The sequence below is a fragment of the Struthio camelus genome, chromosome 4, assembly GCF_040807025.1.
Source record: "Struthio camelus isolate bStrCam1 chromosome 4, bStrCam1.hap1, whole genome shotgun sequence".
NCBI classification, from domain to species: Eukaryota; Metazoa; Chordata; class Aves; order Struthioniformes; family Struthionidae; genus Struthio; species Struthio camelus.
In genome coordinates this window covers 56,105,392-56,123,302 of record NC_090945.1, presented here as the reverse complement: position 1 = coordinate 56,123,302, position 17,911 = coordinate 56,105,392, and the positions used below count along the sequence as shown (strand labels likewise).

General features: G+C 37.9%; 2 protein-coding genes across 4 annotated transcripts in view; one reads left to right on the top strand and one right to left on the bottom strand.

Annotated features, from left to right (window-relative positions):
• PAICS (phosphoribosylaminoimidazole carboxylase and phosphoribosylaminoimidazolesuccinocarboxamide synthase) overlaps positions 1–17,911 on the top strand; it is a 61,908-nt gene that overhangs the window by 7,298 nt on the left and 36,699 nt on the right. Inside the window, exons 2-4 of one of the 3 annotated variants that reach the window (XM_068942839.1) lie at positions 9,665–10,147; positions 11,163–12,103; positions 15,887–15,973. In XM_068942839.1, coding sequence (XP_068798940.1) covers positions 11,716–12,103; positions 15,887–15,973 — 475 coding nt within the window. In that variant the 5' untranslated portion in view covers positions 9,665–10,147; positions 11,163–11,715. Of the gene's footprint in view, positions 1–9,664; positions 10,148–11,162; positions 12,104–15,886; positions 15,974–17,911 lie in introns of those variants that run through there. The other 2 variants (XM_068942841.1, XM_068942840.1) reach the window with 2 other exon arrangements.
• The window catches only part of PPAT (phosphoribosyl pyrophosphate amidotransferase), a 53,409-nt gene that overhangs the window by 10,072 nt on the left and 25,426 nt on the right, over positions 1–17,911 (bottom strand). Inside the window, exons 2-6 of the mRNA XM_068942842.1 lie at positions 9,201–9,267; positions 4,839–5,045; positions 3,361–3,473; positions 3,115–3,260; positions 1,829–1,901 (exon numbers count right to left, since the gene is read on the bottom strand). Of these exons, the coding sequence (XP_068798943.1) occupies positions 1,829–1,901; positions 3,115–3,260; positions 3,361–3,473; positions 4,839–5,045; positions 9,201–9,267 (606 nt within the window). The remainder of the gene's footprint in view (positions 1–1,828; positions 1,902–3,114; positions 3,261–3,360; positions 3,474–4,838; positions 5,046–9,200; positions 9,268–17,911) is intronic.

Below are 17,911 nucleotides of genomic sequence, written 5' to 3'. Positions count from 1 at the left end.
CTGTCTTAGGATTTGACCTACGCACCAAGGCAAGGGACCATTACTAAAAGGTCTGAATTAATACCTGAAAGCAGTAAATTGCTACTCCTAGTACCAGTTAATTGAGGTTTTCTTCTTTTATGTGAGATGCAGTCTAGTACAAGCTTAATTGAGATTCAATATACTTAAATCATTTAGTCCTGGATCAATATTAGAGCCACTTTTCTATGGAAACTAATAATCATAAAAGCAATATAATACCATGATCTAAAATAAAGATAGTAGTAAAAAAAAAACTGCCACAGAAGCCAATAGCTAGAGAAACAGCTGCCTAGTGGTGACAGGCAGCTAACGTCAAATGAAGTAAAACTGACCAGAAATGTACATTCCAATTCTCATGTCTGAAGAAATATGGAAATATATCAGATGTTATTAAACATTTTTCTAGATCCTTTAATGAGTCTTCAGGTGGCTATTCTAACAATTTTCATCTCTATTCTATATTCCACCTTGATTCAATTCAGTACCTTCTTTCCTTTCTCAATAAGAGAAAAGCTAACGCTTTGTGAAAAAGCATCTTTTACTTCAGCAGTGGAAATCATAATACACATCGTGACTGAAAAACACTGGCTACACCTACTCTAAATCAGCAGGATCTAAACCTGCAGATTAAGTAATATTGAAATATTCTCAGGATATAAATCAGAGGTGAGTAATTTCGCACATATTCACTGGTCAAATACTAGAATGAGCAAGAAGTACATGGGCTACAGCATAACTCTAGGACAAAATCGCTTTTAAAAAAATCCCACAGAATGCCTCAGCTTATGATCCTCCATGATAAGCTTTTCATGACCAAGATTTGGAAGAAATTTCAGGAGGTGATTATTCTTAGCCATATGTAGGACAAGTTGTCTTTAAAATTAATGAAATAAATAAATAAGGCTGCTGCCAACGGTTAGTAATTCCTACACAGACACTGAAGCTACCACAGAAGAACACTGAACAATACACCTACAATAAAACACCATAAAATGGAAGAGAAGATTACTGAAGTGCAATCATAACATTTCCTGTTTTGCTTTACATTTCTTTTTATTCTGTGGTTGTGGTTTTAATGCCCTGGTTTTCGCTGAGGTTTTGCCCTGTTTTTGACTTAAAGAGAACCTAATTTTATTTATTAGTGTAATATCCAAATATATTTTCTTTGAATATCTGATTAGCAAATTAAATAGACGTCCTCACAATCATTCTTAATTTAATTATGTTCTATTTCACAGTTGTTTTCCATTCACAGACTTCCAAAGACATCTTTTTGTCCAGAGAAAGTGCCTTAGTGCCTTAAGGGAAAGTATCCCTTAGTTAGAGGGTTAATGTTAATGACATCTCACCCATCTACTGTGTGTTTGTCCACATAAAAATAGTTTCAAGGGCCTGTCACATTTTTAACATAAGGAGCCTGGCTTGTCAGACAGCATATTCTACAGCCAAAGTTAGTTCAGCCTGTCAGCTACCACTGCAACCTTTTCTGTAGCTAAAGTATTTTGTGTTATGACAATTCTACGACAAACTAGGCTAACTTTAAAAAGTTTTATGGGTTTAGATAATTAGATATAACGCAACAAAGAAGAAGCATCCATTAAGTCTTCTTCACTGTTTGTTACCTTCTGAATACAAAATTCTTTAGCTTCTTCAACTGAATCTAACAAAAAAGCTCCAAACACCCCAACAAACTAATCTTTAATATCTTTGACATTGTTACAGATCGTGATCATTGGCAATTTGAGGTTTAATGTTTAATTGCTGTTTGAGGAGAGCTTTCAGATAACCTGAGATTCAGGGCACTTACTCTGCACCGATAGATAAAAAGCTACAGGATTCAGAGGAGACTACCCAGCCTTCTGTTTCACTGTTATCTTTTCCTGAAATAAAAGATTTCAGTTATAGTTAGATTCCACAATTCTTGCTACCGTTACCACTACACACATTGCACCTCTATTGCAGCAATGGCTTGTTAAAGTTTAGGTTGCCAAGTGCACAATTAAAAATTGTTGCCATTTCTAACTAGAAGGTTTAGCACTCCAAAGTTTCTGTAACATTATTCAAAAAGTATGTAAACATCATAAACCTATCCTAGGTAGAACTGAAAGTGACAGCATCATATTCACTTGTTTATGACGAGACAATTCAGAAAATTACCTTTGTTATCTCTGTACTATTCTACTATTTCAAACTTTTCTAATTCCAATTCTAGTTCAGTGGCTTTAATTATAAATAATTACTTCTGTCTGGACAAGAAATTCCTTGCTTGTCCTTATGCTAAATGTGTCAGTGGATGAATTCCTTTCAACTACAACGGATACTGGATTGAATCGCAGTAAGGAGGATTTGTAAGAGGCACAGGATAGATTAAATCACGTAACAGAGGGTGGGAGTGTTTGTATGCTTAAAAAGATCTTGATCTTTCTGTTCTTAACTTAGATTTTTAACACATACCTTTATCTTTTTGTTTTTTTAATGAAGAGAAAGAATCCACAAAATTTTTCTTGTGGTTGAAACTACCAAGTTTGACCAATATAAAGAGTTGCCTTTGGATTATTCTGTTTTTACACAAATGAGCAGATTTTAATTTCACTTTGGGGAAAAGTGTTGATTTGCAGGCTAAATGAGACACAAAGAACTTCCCATACAGTGGTTTTATAGTGTCCCATTACCATACTAACTGGGACTGGGACTGCTTGGAAGTCAGAAATACATTGCTAGTAATTCAACACTTTTCAGCCATCTTATTACAGGAGAAAGGAAGAAACCAGACTTATTTATCCCTACTTTCTTCTCTAAGCGAATAGAATTTAGTTAAGTTCTCACCAAATATATGACGACAGTGGGGCTGCCTAATTCTGGCTATCATCAGGGAACTAGGATTCACTTTTGCTGGGAGCAGAAAAGATGTTTGCAGACTTCCTACAAATTATTATATCTAAATTGACTTTTGCCTCATATATTCTGCTTCTGCCTCAGTAAGTGCAGCTGTAATTATTTATATCAGTGGCTTAAGGCATAAACTACATATTAAGAGCTTGTGTGTGTGTGTGTGTGTGTGTGTGTGTGTGTGTGTGTGTGTGTGTGTTTTACCTTTTCCGTTAATGTCCCCTACTGGAATAAGGCGACCAATGCAGAGTGGACGATTCCCATATGGATCACGTACTGCATAGATAATGTCTTTATGCATAATTAGCAATGAATATGAAGTTGGAGTTTCATTCATTAAATTTTTTATTCTGAAATGAGACACAGGTTAACATAATCGTGTGCATTAAAAGCTGCATATCATGCTTAGATTAGATTGCTGTTCTTGATTCTGAAACCTGTCCTCCTCACCTTGCTACCCAATCTGCAGTATCATCATTTTCTAGAGGAGGTGTGAAAGCCAGCAGCTGGGTGATCAATTCACTGTCAGAACTGGTTGATAGTCCTACGCCATGCCTCATAAGCTTTTGAAAAACAAAAGAAAAGTGTTACCAGCATAAAAAACATCCCACATAACACCGCACCGTTTTAGTTTAACAATACCTTTGTGCCATTAACAAATGGTTTAAAACATGACAGTTCAGTGTTGCAGGTGATCAGATCATCATAAAGCAGAAATACATCAACCTGCTGACAGATCAAATATGTAAAATGACCTGGTAAAGTCATCTGTGTCTGGCACTACATTTCTCCCTTTGTATCTCATTCCTTTGCTTCACCCGCCATCAAAACACAAAGGAAAATTAATATCAGCAATATTCAGGGCATAAATTCATGTTTGGACCATTTAATCAGCTTTGTGCTGCTGCTTATTCTGGCAAGAGAGGTAAGAGATACAATAGAAAATACAAAATTAGGACACAGTAGTGGTCAGAGCACAAAGCAAAAAAAAAGGAGGTATGAAAGGAAGCGTAATGGGGCTAAAAAACTTATATCCCACTACGTAAGGTTTGCTAGATCTGGTCAATCCAGTTGTTGTAGACATATGCTTTTAAGGGAGAAGAGAGTCTACGGTGTATCTAGCCAGCTGTTATGACCCATTCAATTCTGCAGCCATTATAATTGCTAAATTTATCTTCAGAAATCATATCACATTTTCAAATAGCACTGATTTTCCATTCTCTATCTGCATTTCCTGTTTCTTTGTTCCCATCCTGTAATACACTTGTTGCTCTGACTAACGACAGGCTAGGCTCCTTTGGGCATGTCATACGTTTGCCCTGCTTCAATGCAAGCGTATGCCCTCTTGTTTTTGGGTGGAACTTATTGCAGAACAGACTTCAAAAAGAAACATCTCCTAAGTTTTAATTTTGTTCTTTGATACATACCCTTCCAGTCAAACACACTATAAAATCTGGTATTTGATGGTTTCCTTATGTGTTTATGTCCTAACAGCGCTCATGATTACTTTCATAAGCCAGATGTACAAACAACGACAATATTCCACACATTGTAACATTTCATATTACAATTCTGTTACCTTACGACATCTCCCCTAACTCTAAGCATATGATTTGCTCCTCTAATAGCCTCCACAAATGAGCAGAGCTTCAAAGCCAAGCTGACCTTTGTCATGCCTGAGTTTCTCACTTTATCAACAGGAATGTCACCATCAATCTAGAGGATTGGCAAGTTATCCCCCGTGGCAGTTACAAACGCGAGGTGCCTCTCCTCCCCAGGGTTTCTCCCCCTGCAAATGTTCTGTTTTGACTGTGGTGCTCTTTCACTACTCCAAATGCTGTGGTATTAAGTCATCGCAAACTTACTGCTCATTGTAGCCTCACACTCAGAAATAAATGATGCCAGAGCTTCCCAACGGAGATACTAACCTTTCTCCTAAGTCGTATAGCATTCGTTAGTTCACCATTGTGTGCCACAGCAATTTTCCCGTGGAGAGTTTCTACGACAAAAGGCTGGCAGTTCTGCAGCTCAGAAATTCCTGAGGTGGAGTACCTCGTGTGTCCAATCCCAAGGTTTGACACGTACAGCTTCTTCAGGCTGTCTGCATTGAACACGTGATTAATAAGACCCATTCCCTTCAGGAAGAAAAGAAAACAAAAAGTTTTGTTTTGTTTTGTTTTGTTTTCCCGGCAAATTCCTCATTGCTCCTTGGTTTTGGCCTAGCAGTAACACAAGCACCTTTAAGAGAAAGACAAATAACCACAAAGACACGAGAAAGAAACAAGCCAAGTAGGTGTGTCAGTGATATGTCAGATCCCATTACTCCTGTTTTTAAATAAAACAATAAACATTTTTTACTGGGGATTTTCACTGAACAATCTATTCCCTGAGTAAAAATACATACTCTGAAAAACACTATCAAAGTGTTGTTTAAAAACACAAAAAAAAATACTGTTAAAAGGAAGGTACAGAAGAAGAAAAATGTTGCAAGAAAGAATTCTATTCAGAGAATACCTTTTACCATTAGCAGAATATTGGATTTACTTTTATACTGCATCTAGGATAATGTTTACCAGTTCCACTCTGTCATTCCTGCCAGTGTTAGAAGTGAAGCTTTTCCAACAGAGTTTTTTTGTTTACCTAAAACAAACTTTTCACAGATCCAAGTTGCCTTCTATGTAAAGCAGAAACGAGTCAAAACTTTTTAGTCAGCCATCAGGAGCTCCTTTTGGCAACAAGCACTATGTGGAGTCAATTTCGCAGCAAGAATGGTCTGAAAAATTGCAGAGTAGAAATTAAAACTGTCTTCTTAAACCCTCCTACAAAGTCTTGCTTCTTCTGCTGCCTCTGGTAAATACTTACGTCCTTCTAAGCCCCAGTTTCACTATCACACATGATAATTGTGATACACGTGATATTACACATGAGAAGTGATAATACTCTTCTAGCATCTTTGAAGATACAAAGATCAGAAGAGACTTGAAAGTCATGCATGGCTCAGAACCTCTAGGTACAATAATAAGATAGTGGGATAGGACAGGAAGGGAGGAAATACTCACTAAATACTGTTTTCACTTGGTAAGTGGAAGAAAAAGAAGTTTTAGGGATGAGAGAAAAAGTCGATGAAAAGTAGCACTATCTGAAAAGTCAGAAACAGCACATTTTGTGCATTATAACAGCAAATATATATTTGAAACAAGAGTACATTTCTGTTCTATGCATTAAGGAAATGCTGTTGTGGAGTTTTTAGAAGTTTTAAATCCCTTAAACCCTGTAATGAAACTCTATGTGTTACAGTTGAGCTGTTCTCCGAGGCCAACCAAAACAGCTTAAAGCAAGACAAGCTTCAGAATATTTTCTTCTGTGACTACTATAGAGTCACAATGCCAAATCAAATGTCATCTGTTCTCCCACAGATGACATGAAGCTAGCCTAAAGTCTGTATCACGTACCATTATATGTACAGAAATGCAATTGTGTACTCTTAGTTTATTTAGACAAACTTTACACTGCCGGGAGATCCAACAATCCGCAGGTCTGGTATTACTGGATGTAGCCATGTTAAGTGTTGTAATAGCTTAAACAAGCAATGTCACTTCAAAGCTGGTTACTCAAGTACATGACCTTTAAGATATGGCTTAAAATATTCCCCTGATTTAGATTGTGCTGGTGTGAGAAAAGAGATGCGAGTTATGCCAGTATAAACAATTTCCAGTGAAGATAATCCTATGTCACTATTATGTAAGGCCTGGTGCGTGTCAGAACGTGGCATAACAGATTCTTCTGCATATGCAAGAGTGAAACAATCAGATAAAGCCTCTCTCCTACTGGCAGTGCTGTGTCCATACAAGAGATTTAGGTTTTTCTACATCGTAAGCTCATACAGCTATGAGTGCAATAATGCTTTATTGCACAAATCCAGCTGAAAGGCTCTGACAGACACATTTTGATAAGTCCTGCGTGGAGAGTTTAAAACAAAGGATTAATATCCTTTGTCAAAGGCTATCAAAGGCTGCCAAAGGCTATTAATTCGTTGTCGAAGGCTGGTAACAATCAGAAGAAAGGAACATATATCCATGCCCTAGATGCTTCATGTCATATTCTAACATATGTATTAGTTTAACCAGTTGAAAAAGGCGAGTTGCATTAACGCACTGGATTGTAAACTGATGCAGTGAGAAACAGGCACCTTTTCCATTCTGTTGTCTCTGCTATGAAGAGGAGACAACTGAGGTCTGGAGGACAAAGGGATACAGTAGCATCCTAACTGCTGACGTTTTTTAAGAACTAGTTTACAAATCAGAGCCCTAAATATATTTTCATCAGAGTAACCAATCAAACATTTGTTAAGTCAACACCACTTCTAGGATTAAACAAATCATATAAATTACACTGCACATGCTCTTTTTTACACTGTGGTTATTACAGTTTTTAAAAGTGCTGTAGGCAAGAAATTTATTTCAAGGATAAGAGGAGCCATTGCACACTCTGCCACTCTTATAAAATCAAAGCTGATATGATGAAACAATCAAATAAGTTCTTAGCATGACAGCTAAGTATCTCAGCTCAATAATTTGAAATCACTACAATCTATTGTATCACCTGCTGGAAGTTCATTCTGAGACTTACTTTTTACTAAGGGACGGAGACAGCAGCTTGCTTTAAAAGGAAGTTGAATTTCCTATAAACCTTAAGGAAAGCTGAAGCTCAGGCAAGAACAGGAATGAAGAAGAGACACTGCGGTGCTGAAGTGAGAAAAACAGCATTTAAAAGTGAGGGGAAAAAAGGCTGCAAGTCACAGAAAGAGGGGTGAAATTTCTGAAGTAGCGACAAACATGACATTTCGGGAGACAAGATTTTGCATGAGATATTGAACAGTCATACACAGAAACACATACTTCTGCAACAAAGCAGTTCTAAGGCTTGGACTAATTTCAACCGTTTAATTAATCTTCCTTCAACAGAAGTAGGTCTGTCGTACCTCACAGACCTCAAAACATGAAGACAAGCTGCCTTCTGGTTGTGGTCAGAGAACACACCCTCAGGCAAGAGTCGCTCCATAATGTTTGCTGACATAGTTGTTTTCAACCCTCTGCTCTTCCAGGATGAAACAGCCTGATGATTATTTTTTTACCTCACTACCATTTAATATAGAATGAGCAGAAATATTTCCAGAGCATATGGGGATTTTCTTGGCATAATACATACATAAGCTATGGCCATTTTATGTCTCTTAGCATCCTCTGGGATTCTGTCAGCTTGAGGAAGATTGGATGACCTTCTCAGACTTTCCTTCAATCTCTTATTCTGTTAATTTTTACTTACGGGTAAAGTAGCTGTCACTTCCTTGATCCTCATTAACACAAGAATTAGTCACAGATCCATGTGCTTGTCGGTTGTATTGCTTGCCTGCAATTATTCTCTTAAGAGAATGTCTCTTAATTAAGAGAGACATGGTGCTGCTGGAGAGAGTCCAGCGGAGGGCTACAAAGATGATCAGGGGACTGGAGCACCTCTCCTATGAAGAAAGACTGCAAGAGCTGGGCCTGTTCAGTCTGGAGAAGAGAAGACTGAGGGGGCATCTGATCAATGTGTACAAGTATCTGAAGGGAGGATGTCAAGAGGATGAGGCCAGTCTCTTCTCCGTGGTGCCCAGCAACAGGACAAGAGGCAACGAGCATAAACTGAACCACAGGAATTTCCAGCTAACCCTGAGAAAAAACGTCTTTACTGTGAGGGTGACAGAGCATTGGAACAGGTTGCCCAGAGAGGTAGTGGAGTCTCCTTCCCTGGAGATATTCAAAACCCGTCTGGATGTGATCCTGGGCAATGTGCTCTAGAGGTCCCTGCTTGAGCAGGGCGGTTGGACCAGATGATCTCCAGAGGTCCCTTCCAACCTAAACGATTCTGTGATCCTGTGATTCTTCTTTTCTCTTTCTGCACAAGCAGAAGCAGTAAATGCTTCCAAATCTCCAGAGTAAACACCTTAGGCGCAGGATGACTTTAGTAAGTAGTTTTTATTACATCAGTAGGCTGATCGGAATAGTTCTGTTTGTCTGCCACTGTGTGCATGCGTACACACAGCAGAATAATGTTGGTCTATGTGTTTTAGCCATGCACTTAAGGCAAAAAATTGCAGAAGTAACAGAATTAGATACTGTCACTATGACCTAATCAGAATAGTCCACAAAAACATGTTACTTCTGTCTTTTCAATTACTCTGTTTCCTAGGTAAAAAAAACTGTCAGCATCTCAGTTGGGCATCTCCAAAACATACTTTTACATTTTACCTTGTGTACTTTGAATGCCTGGGATGACTCTCCATCGCTTGTCACAATGCCAGCACTCTCCTGGCCCCTGGGGACAAAACACAATTAATATAAAGCACTGAAATGCTTAGAATGAAATACTTTAACATAGTATGGGTGGGTGTTTTTTCCTCTATTCTTTACAACTTGAAATTTTAAAGTAAGCTTATTTGTTGTTTTATTTTTATAGCCTTGTAATCAAAACTGTGGTTTCTTGCCCATGTTACGCTTTATTTTAAAACAGTCATATAAGGCTTATGCCTAAGCCACTGAATTCAGTGGGAATCTTTCCGTTAATAAGCACTGGCTCAGGCTCTTATCGCAGGCCAGTTTCAGTGTGGGCATAACGTAACAGCAGATGCTTAATCTGAAAAGCCATTTTACTATGATAGTTGTCTGGGCTTCTACTGTGTTTCTGTTGTTGTTTTTGTTTGTTTGTTTTTAAGAAACTGATGTTTTTGCCTAAGGGATCCACTGATCAGCTATGCAGCAGCTTTCTCACTCCTGCACTTCAGCAGTCATTCACACCTATACAAACATGTGGACCCTCTGACGATGCATTTGACTGAGCACCTAAATCTCATATCGGGCACCTCAGTTTCTGAACCCAAGCACAGAAAGTCTGTACTCAGTTACTGAAAACTGAAATACTGTTCTTGGGGGAAATCAACCTCGGACTGACAGTTGAGATCTGTGGAACAGAAGATCTCTACCAGTTCAAAGGACGGTTATTCCCAGGCTGCTCCCCATTCTCCCCCACAGCGATCCCTGACTCCACGCTCTGTCATTCAGACACATGCCCGAACAAGCAGCCCGATTCCATCAAACTGCTGTGACAGGGCCAGTGAGAGTGCGGCACAACTGTTCGAGTTTTACAGTGCAGTCTTCATCCGTGAAATATGTATGTTTTGCAGACTGAATTTCTATAGGTAACAGCGTAGGCTGCTTTATCTTCCTTTAACGTCTCCCTGGAATAAGGCAAAATGTTAATTTCAACAAAACTGTTGCTATAGTCTCCACCACTCCTATAGCATTCACATGGGCTTTGGTAGACTGGTAAACTCCCAGTGCATGCTCACAGACCAAGTTTTCACATACCTGACATCAGAATATCTGAATTGTTTAGTGCAAATCACAGTTAATAGATCAGTTTTTCTTATAATAATGACAGAAAGGGACAGATGTTTTTCTTAGGAGAGGAAATACCTTAGAATATTGGAACAAGATGCTATTCACACATTAGACTGGTATTACTTAGGGTAAGCAACAATAACATTGGGTGCAAAAACCTACCTAATAGAGTCGAACCTACGGCTGAACATTCCCATTACAAATGCTCTCCAAGACTAGAATGCCGGTCCTGGTCACCAGCCCCAATGGCATGCGCAGCAAAATTCTAAAGAACATTTGCTTCCAGAAAACAAAACAAAATAAACCTCCTACCTATCTGAACAAATATACCCAGTTAATGGCACAGACGATCCTCAAGGAAAAAATTGCGGAGTAGGACATTCTTCCTGAGTTCAAACAAATGGGTTTAAGATATCCATCTATAAACACAAGGCCTGGTAGTAAAACTTAAAGAGCTGATATACTGCATTCAGCAACTTTTAGTTCAATTTTAGTATTTCAGACATTTTCTGCTTAAATATTGACAGTGTTCCTTTAAATATCAACAAAATCAAATAGGATAAAGAGAGAGAAGCAAGCATCCCGTATGAAAGGCCCGTTCAGGTAATTGGATTATATCTTTAATACCGTGCTAAGGAAAGAAAATTAAGCTCAATTTCATTACTAAAATGCTTATATAATTTTACCAATAAGTGATTTTAAGTATGCAAGCTTTTTAGTAAATCACTAATAACCAATGAACATTAGAGTTAAAAATGTATATATGTGTGGTTGTCAACCTCAAAATAAGAGCACGTGTATCTTTGTACGTAGACGGTCGCTTACGGTGCTGTAGTATGAAATACTTGCAACTTATTCGGAAGTCCCAGCAATACAATTTCAAAGCGTTGCCCTGGTGGGAAACAGAAGCTGCTGCAAAGCCCTCGCAGCTCAGGCCCTGCAGTTCGCTCCTAACAAAGGGCAGGCACAAGAATTTTTTTTTAAAGGAACAAAAATAGCGCAGCTCTCTTTCTTTACCCTCGTTAAAACACAGCGATAATTTTAAAAGCATTTCGCACAACGAGGGCTAAAACAAATAGAGCTAGATGCTGTTCTGTTCATTTTCTATGTCACAGAAGGTCGCCTTATCTTCACGCAGATACTAACGCTCCTCAGCAATCACTTGTGCCTGAGCTGCTTTATTTGTCTGCCTCTAATACAGAGCCTGCTTATTTGGCAGTTTCTCAAGTTACTCCCCTCAGGCAGCTTGAGCCAGTAAAACTAGATCCTTTCCTCTCGGTGGAGCTTACTGACAACCAGCCGTCTGGTTTCCTAGGAGACGAAATCTTGGCTAGAAATAGTGAATCATTTCCAGGTCACTTTCAACATGGAGAGTGGAGCAGGAAAGCATTGGACTGAAGAGGAGGTTAAAGCCTTGTTAAGCGTCTGGTCAGAAAAAAATATCAGAAAGCAGCTCCATGGCACCCTGAGGAATAAAGGAATATTTATCTACATTGCTAAAAGGCTACAGGAGTTAGGAGTTTGCAGAGATTGGAAACAGTGCCGTGCAAAGTATAAAAATCTGAAGTATGAATACAGAACGGTTAAATATGCCCACAACTCTGGGGATGTCACTAAAACCATGAAGTTTTTTCATGATCTGGATGCCATATTGCGATATGAACCTGTCACACAATTAGCAGCAGAAGAGAACGGCAGGTGTTCTGCAACTGAGACGCAGCTGAACACAAGCCCCACAGCAGACAACACGCAAGGTAAAAACTGTTTTCACTTCTATTTTCTGTCTTTGCTTTTAAAACCAAATCCCCAAAGCCTAAGTTTGCTAGAATTGAAGCTGAGGTTGCACAGCCCCAACAACACTGCTAGAACAGCAACTGACTTGACGCACTCCTCGTGTAGGGGAGAAATGCTAGCACCCACCAGTGTTGAAGTCTGTAAATACAGCCTAATTCTAACAAAATTATACCAGCTGCTTGTATTAAAGGCTCAGTCAGGACCACTGGTGTCAGAGCACTGAGCAACTGGATTCAAACCATAAATTAAGAAATGCTACTTTTTTTTTTGCTATTCAGTTGCAATACAAGGCTTTTTTAGAGCTCCAGTTCAGAGAGAAACGGAGAAAAAAAAAAGTAAATGTTGAAGCTGTGATGATTTCTTTGAAAATTGTTATTTATGATGTAAATACATTTTTAATTGATTTTTATGCTTTTAACCGAAAACTTAGGTATGATGACTAAATGTATATTAAACTATTATGTAAGCAATTCACTTAAATATTTGAAAAACAAAGGGATGTTTAATAACTTCACATTAAAAACACTGAGTAAAGTAAAACTTATCATGTTGATCTCAATTTTAAACATCATATTCTGAGACAAAAAAAATAAATACAACTGTTTTCATTCTGAAGGAATTTTTACCAAATTATTTGCATATCAGGTTTTATTCAACTCTCTCTACATATGTTTTTAGGCTGTGTTTAACGTTTCATTAGGGCCACAATTTGCTATTTGACACTCAAAATGTCCAAGTCATATCCTGAATGTCACAGAAGTGTAAGCCTCAATAATGATTATGGGTATCCAAATAATATGGCTAAAAAGAGATCTAGAGAAATGCAAAGCTGAGCCCAGTTTGTTCCCACGGTATGTACAGGTTTACATTAACTGAGGATTGTGGATCCTTTTAAGAAAACAGAAAACATTAAATTAGCATCAGGGGAGATTGCCAAAGGAACTGACATCTGAGCTGGACATCTGGCTTGCCCTTTTACTCTTGAAAGTCTCTCTCTCCAATGATATTTTGCAGGTTTGAGAAAAATTGACATTTTTCATACTTTTCATTGTTTATCTTAACTGCGGGGCTTGCCCTCAATTTGTCTTCGTTAATAGAGGCTAATCTGTCTGAAGACATTTAAAAATAAAATGGTAATTTTATACTATTTTAATACATGCTCTCTGCACTGTGTATTGCAATTGCATTCCATTTTTTTCAGCATGCAGAACTGAGAACCAAATCCTTGGCTAATGCAAGCTGTCCCACTTCAGAGGACTGCATGAAACTAAGACAGTGCCCATCACCTGAAGATCTGGCCTTAGATTATCCTGTTTTGATTCAGCTTGCCCAAATTGTTAACCCTAGCTCTCACCTGTCTTGGACCTTTAGCAAGTTCAAGTCAGAAAAGGTTCATTTCAATTGTGAACCACCAACCAAGAATTAAAAAAAAAAAAATTACCCCAGGTGAGATGCACTTCATTATGAAGCATTGGGACAATCTGGTTTTAAAGGTCATAACCCTAAATTAAATACATCTATTTAGTTAAATGCACAAGCATTTCTGATACTTCATTTAAAAAAAAAATCTGCTCTGTACATAAACAGAAATTAAATGTAACTAGCTGCAATAATGCAAGACTAACGGTAAGAATTTAATGTGAAGATTCTCAACAGCAACCATAGTTCAGCCACAATGAAAACATATTAAGATATAAATGTATCCTGCAGCTATGCAGGGTACATCCATAACATGAGACAGCAAGGACAGCTGTCAGAACATTAACTCTCTTCATGCAAGTCAGGGAAGTAACACTATATTAGAGGCCCAGTCCGTTTCCTATTACAGTCAGGCTTGCAATGCCTATTAAAGGGGGAGCTGCCAAGCTCACTATTTTAAAGTGCAGTTCTAAGGCTAAAATGGCCTTTGTGGTTCTGCAGCTGATGTTCAGAAGTTGAACAACAGTATTGTTAGAGTCCAAATGAATGACCTTATCATTTTGTTAACCAGCTTTGATTATTTCAGGTTAAAGCGAGAATTAGTTTTAGCTTTTGAATTTGAACAACAAACGTAAAGCTCGTTTAAGTAATTCAGGTTAAGTAATCTATGCTCTCTTATATTTCTCTCTTTATAGTTAAATAATAACATACTGGCCACTTTCCCTGCCTTTTGCTTTACAACAGCAAATGCAGAAAAAGTATCAAGTCAGCACAGAAATGCATCAACAATAAAAACATTGTCATGTGTACCAAGCTTAGACAGCTACCAGAAATGCAAAAAGATCCTTCAGAAATGCTGACTTGAAAATGCCACTCATACATCATTTTCCATGTCTGGACTTTCACATTATATCTTTTACAAGTATTTTATATACATATTTTATTGAATAAGGGTATGCAATACAGACAAATGAAGTTTTTTTGCTTTTTCATCAAATATGGCAATACCTTTTTGTGCTAACTTTTCTTATTTATAAATTGTTTATTCCTAAATATTACTGTGTAAATAGCACTGAATAAAAGTAGCTATTTTTTTCATTATCAAGGCTTAAAAAGACACTTGCTCATCTTAGTACCCATGGCACATTCAGTGGCATTCCAACAAAGAATTTGTTCCCCCTTTTCCACAGTTTGCTTTGCAGCTCTTGAGCAGATAAAAATGCTGGTCCTTGCGCTACTACTGCACACCTTTCTTTCGGTCAGCCCCGCTGCAGGGGGGTGCAGCCTCTGCCAGAGAAACAAGGCAGGCAGCTGGGAGCAGTTAATAGAGCAGGACACTGCATCTATGAGTTGTTCTGCGTCTTGCTGAAAGTTAGGAGGATTTAGGGTAATGTTTTCAAATGAACATAAGTGCAGTTTTCAATTTCACCTAGCTCACGGATACCACATTCCCCATAACTGCGCTAATCTCCTTGTTGTGAACTATTGCAATACAGTTCTGATTCAGACTCTGATTTGTGACCTACCTGGTTGGAACTGATCGTAAATCACTCAACATACAGTGAACCATCATTTCAAACCCTCCTTGAACATGGTGTGTTGAACACAGTACATTACTGTAGAACCATTTAAAGCAGTCTATCCTCTGTGAAAATTAAGCTGATTCAGAACCTGACTTACATCTGCTGCTTTCCAAGCTAACGGAGCAATTGCTATTTTCTTGTTTTTTAATCAAAAGAAGGAACACTATACTGTAAAAAGCTACAGTTGAATCAAGCCTATTACAAATACGTCTGTTCTCTAGCCAAAATATTTTCCCACTTTCCTTGTACCATTAATGAATTCCACAGATTTGCAGAAGGTTCTTGTTTTCTTCATGAGCTTAATACTCTTCTTGGAAAAAAAATGTACTGCTATATAAATCATATAAATCTGAATCCATGAGCAAAGAAATCTGAATCTGTATGTGAACTCCACATTTGTTTGTATGTCTCTTACTTCACATTATCTATTTTCAAACTATACGTTTAATGTGCAGTCCAGAAATACTGAGAGTCAAAAAAGCATATATGAGTCAACTAAAATCAAGTCAGTTTCTATAAAAATTTTAAAATGATAAGACGCTTTAAACAGGCTTCAGAAGTAAGAATTGAAATATTTTATTTTGCTTTTTATAACTCTGTCCCATTATGACTACTTTTAAATACAAATTAATTTTGGAGATTGCAGAGTTAATCGCATTGTGTATGGACACTTGCAGTTGAACTAATTTAAGCTAATTTAGTCCATACCCATTTTTCATCTAAAAACTCTTTCCTTCCCAGGTGAAATATCAGTTTCTTTAGAAGATGATGAGGATGCTCCAGGAGATCCACTACTTTTTATGTCCCATGTTGGACCAGTTCAACTAGGTATAGTATGATGGAGCAGAAAGAAAGAACAGAAACTAAAAAGCAACATGGCTGTCACAGCAGCTTCTGCTAGCTTGAATATGACATCATTCATTTTCTGATCAGCATAGCTTTAAAATGGTCACACTTTTGCACCATCACCTTCCCAGTTTTAGGACTCAACAGTCTAATCCATCACTAGATATTGACCACTGTATGTAACAGAACTACTGCATCACCACCACCTTTTACACTCAAAACACATCCCATGCTGTAGCTTAATCGTACTAACCACATTAACCAAACACATAAAAATATTTTGTGATATGCTAGCGGAAAGCATTCCAAATGGTAGTGTGAGATGCACATGTTAACTTGTGGCTTTTCTCCAGCTCAAGTAATTTTTGCTTAGAGTGAAAGGCCTGAGCTAGGAGACAGATGCAGAGGTCAGACCTGCAATAGTCTTCAAGCAGCTCTCAGTATCCTCTTCTCAAGCAGGGGGTGGTGAATAATGCTTTAAGGCCAATCAAGCATACAACAATTTATCTGGGAACTGTGCTGCTTTTGCTGAGGAAAGCTGTTACAGAACAAAGGCACAAATCTGGCAGCCCAGAAAGGAGAAAAACCTAGGTGTGAGCCACTTCAAGGGGCTGCTAAAGGAAATGAAGAAACCTGGAACACATTTTAGGCAGTATTATGTAACTGGCTAGCTTATTCCTTGCCTGAATGAACAGCAGCACTGTCCGGAACTTCTAGAGTGCTTTTTCTATTTTTGACATACCCGCTGTGCCCTACCATACATCTCCCAGCCCAGTTACAACAACCGTTGCTAAAGAATCTGCAAGGTGCCATATTCGGAGAGAAAACAATGTCCCATCTAAACCTATGGCTTTTACAGTGCACATTACGCTCCTTTTGCTTGCCATAGCAAGAAATTAAAGAAGACACAAGAGTCTCATATGGAAATATATATACATATATATATACAACTTTTATTGCAGTAAGTACCTGCATCAAAATTTACAGAAATATGCCTAAATCCATGTTACTCATCAGTGCTTTTGCAACACACTGCCAAGCAGATTCGTTTGGCTTGCCAAAAAAACCTTTAATTCTGAGAACGCTGTTTTATACAAAGCCAGCTAAATAACTTCAATTGCAGGGGCTCTCAAGCATGATACTAGAAAGTTCCTAGTGCCTCTTTTAGTTTTTAGATTTCAGGCACTATTTCAGTCACCAGTGGAAAAAAATGTTAAGCCCTTTATAACTATGTTGCTTAATATTTTGGGTTCACTTCAGCAGATAGCTCCACTTTTTTTTCGCTTTTGACAAAGCTTAGAAAAATATCAAAATATGGTATCGAGACATCTTTCAGACAAAAAATACTCGATATCCGGTCTCAAATGATTTAAAAATATTTTAAAACTAATTAGAACTAAACTACATCTGAAACATAAACAAAATTTTCAGTGACCATAATAACCACTTTGTTTCAAGGGTAAAATACTGTGAATCACAAAAATTTTTAGAGGGAATGAGGAACAAACTAAACAAACATTTTCCACAGTGCCCTACATACAGCAGGACAAATGAACAATCACTGCCTCACTAGAATCTGTACAAACCAATATCCACAAGGGGAGGTGAGCTCAGTTGCAAATGAATTTATTAATGGGAAATACTTGTCCACATAAAAGCTAAAGAAACCTTATTTCTCCCAAATTATCCCACGCTCTATGGCTTTCAGAGCTAGTGGAGCACCTTCACAGTCTTTTCTTAGGCCTTCTCTCTGGTCATTCACATGTGAACAAGCGCTTTCTTTCACTCCTTCAGGAAGAAGTGAAGAAAGCATAACTGATAGGTCACCTGAAAATTACCTTCCTCAAGATTGCATCAGTGAGCTCGCTGCAGCAGAGTTCAGATTAAAACAGGACTAACAGGAGAAAAATTGGTATCTTT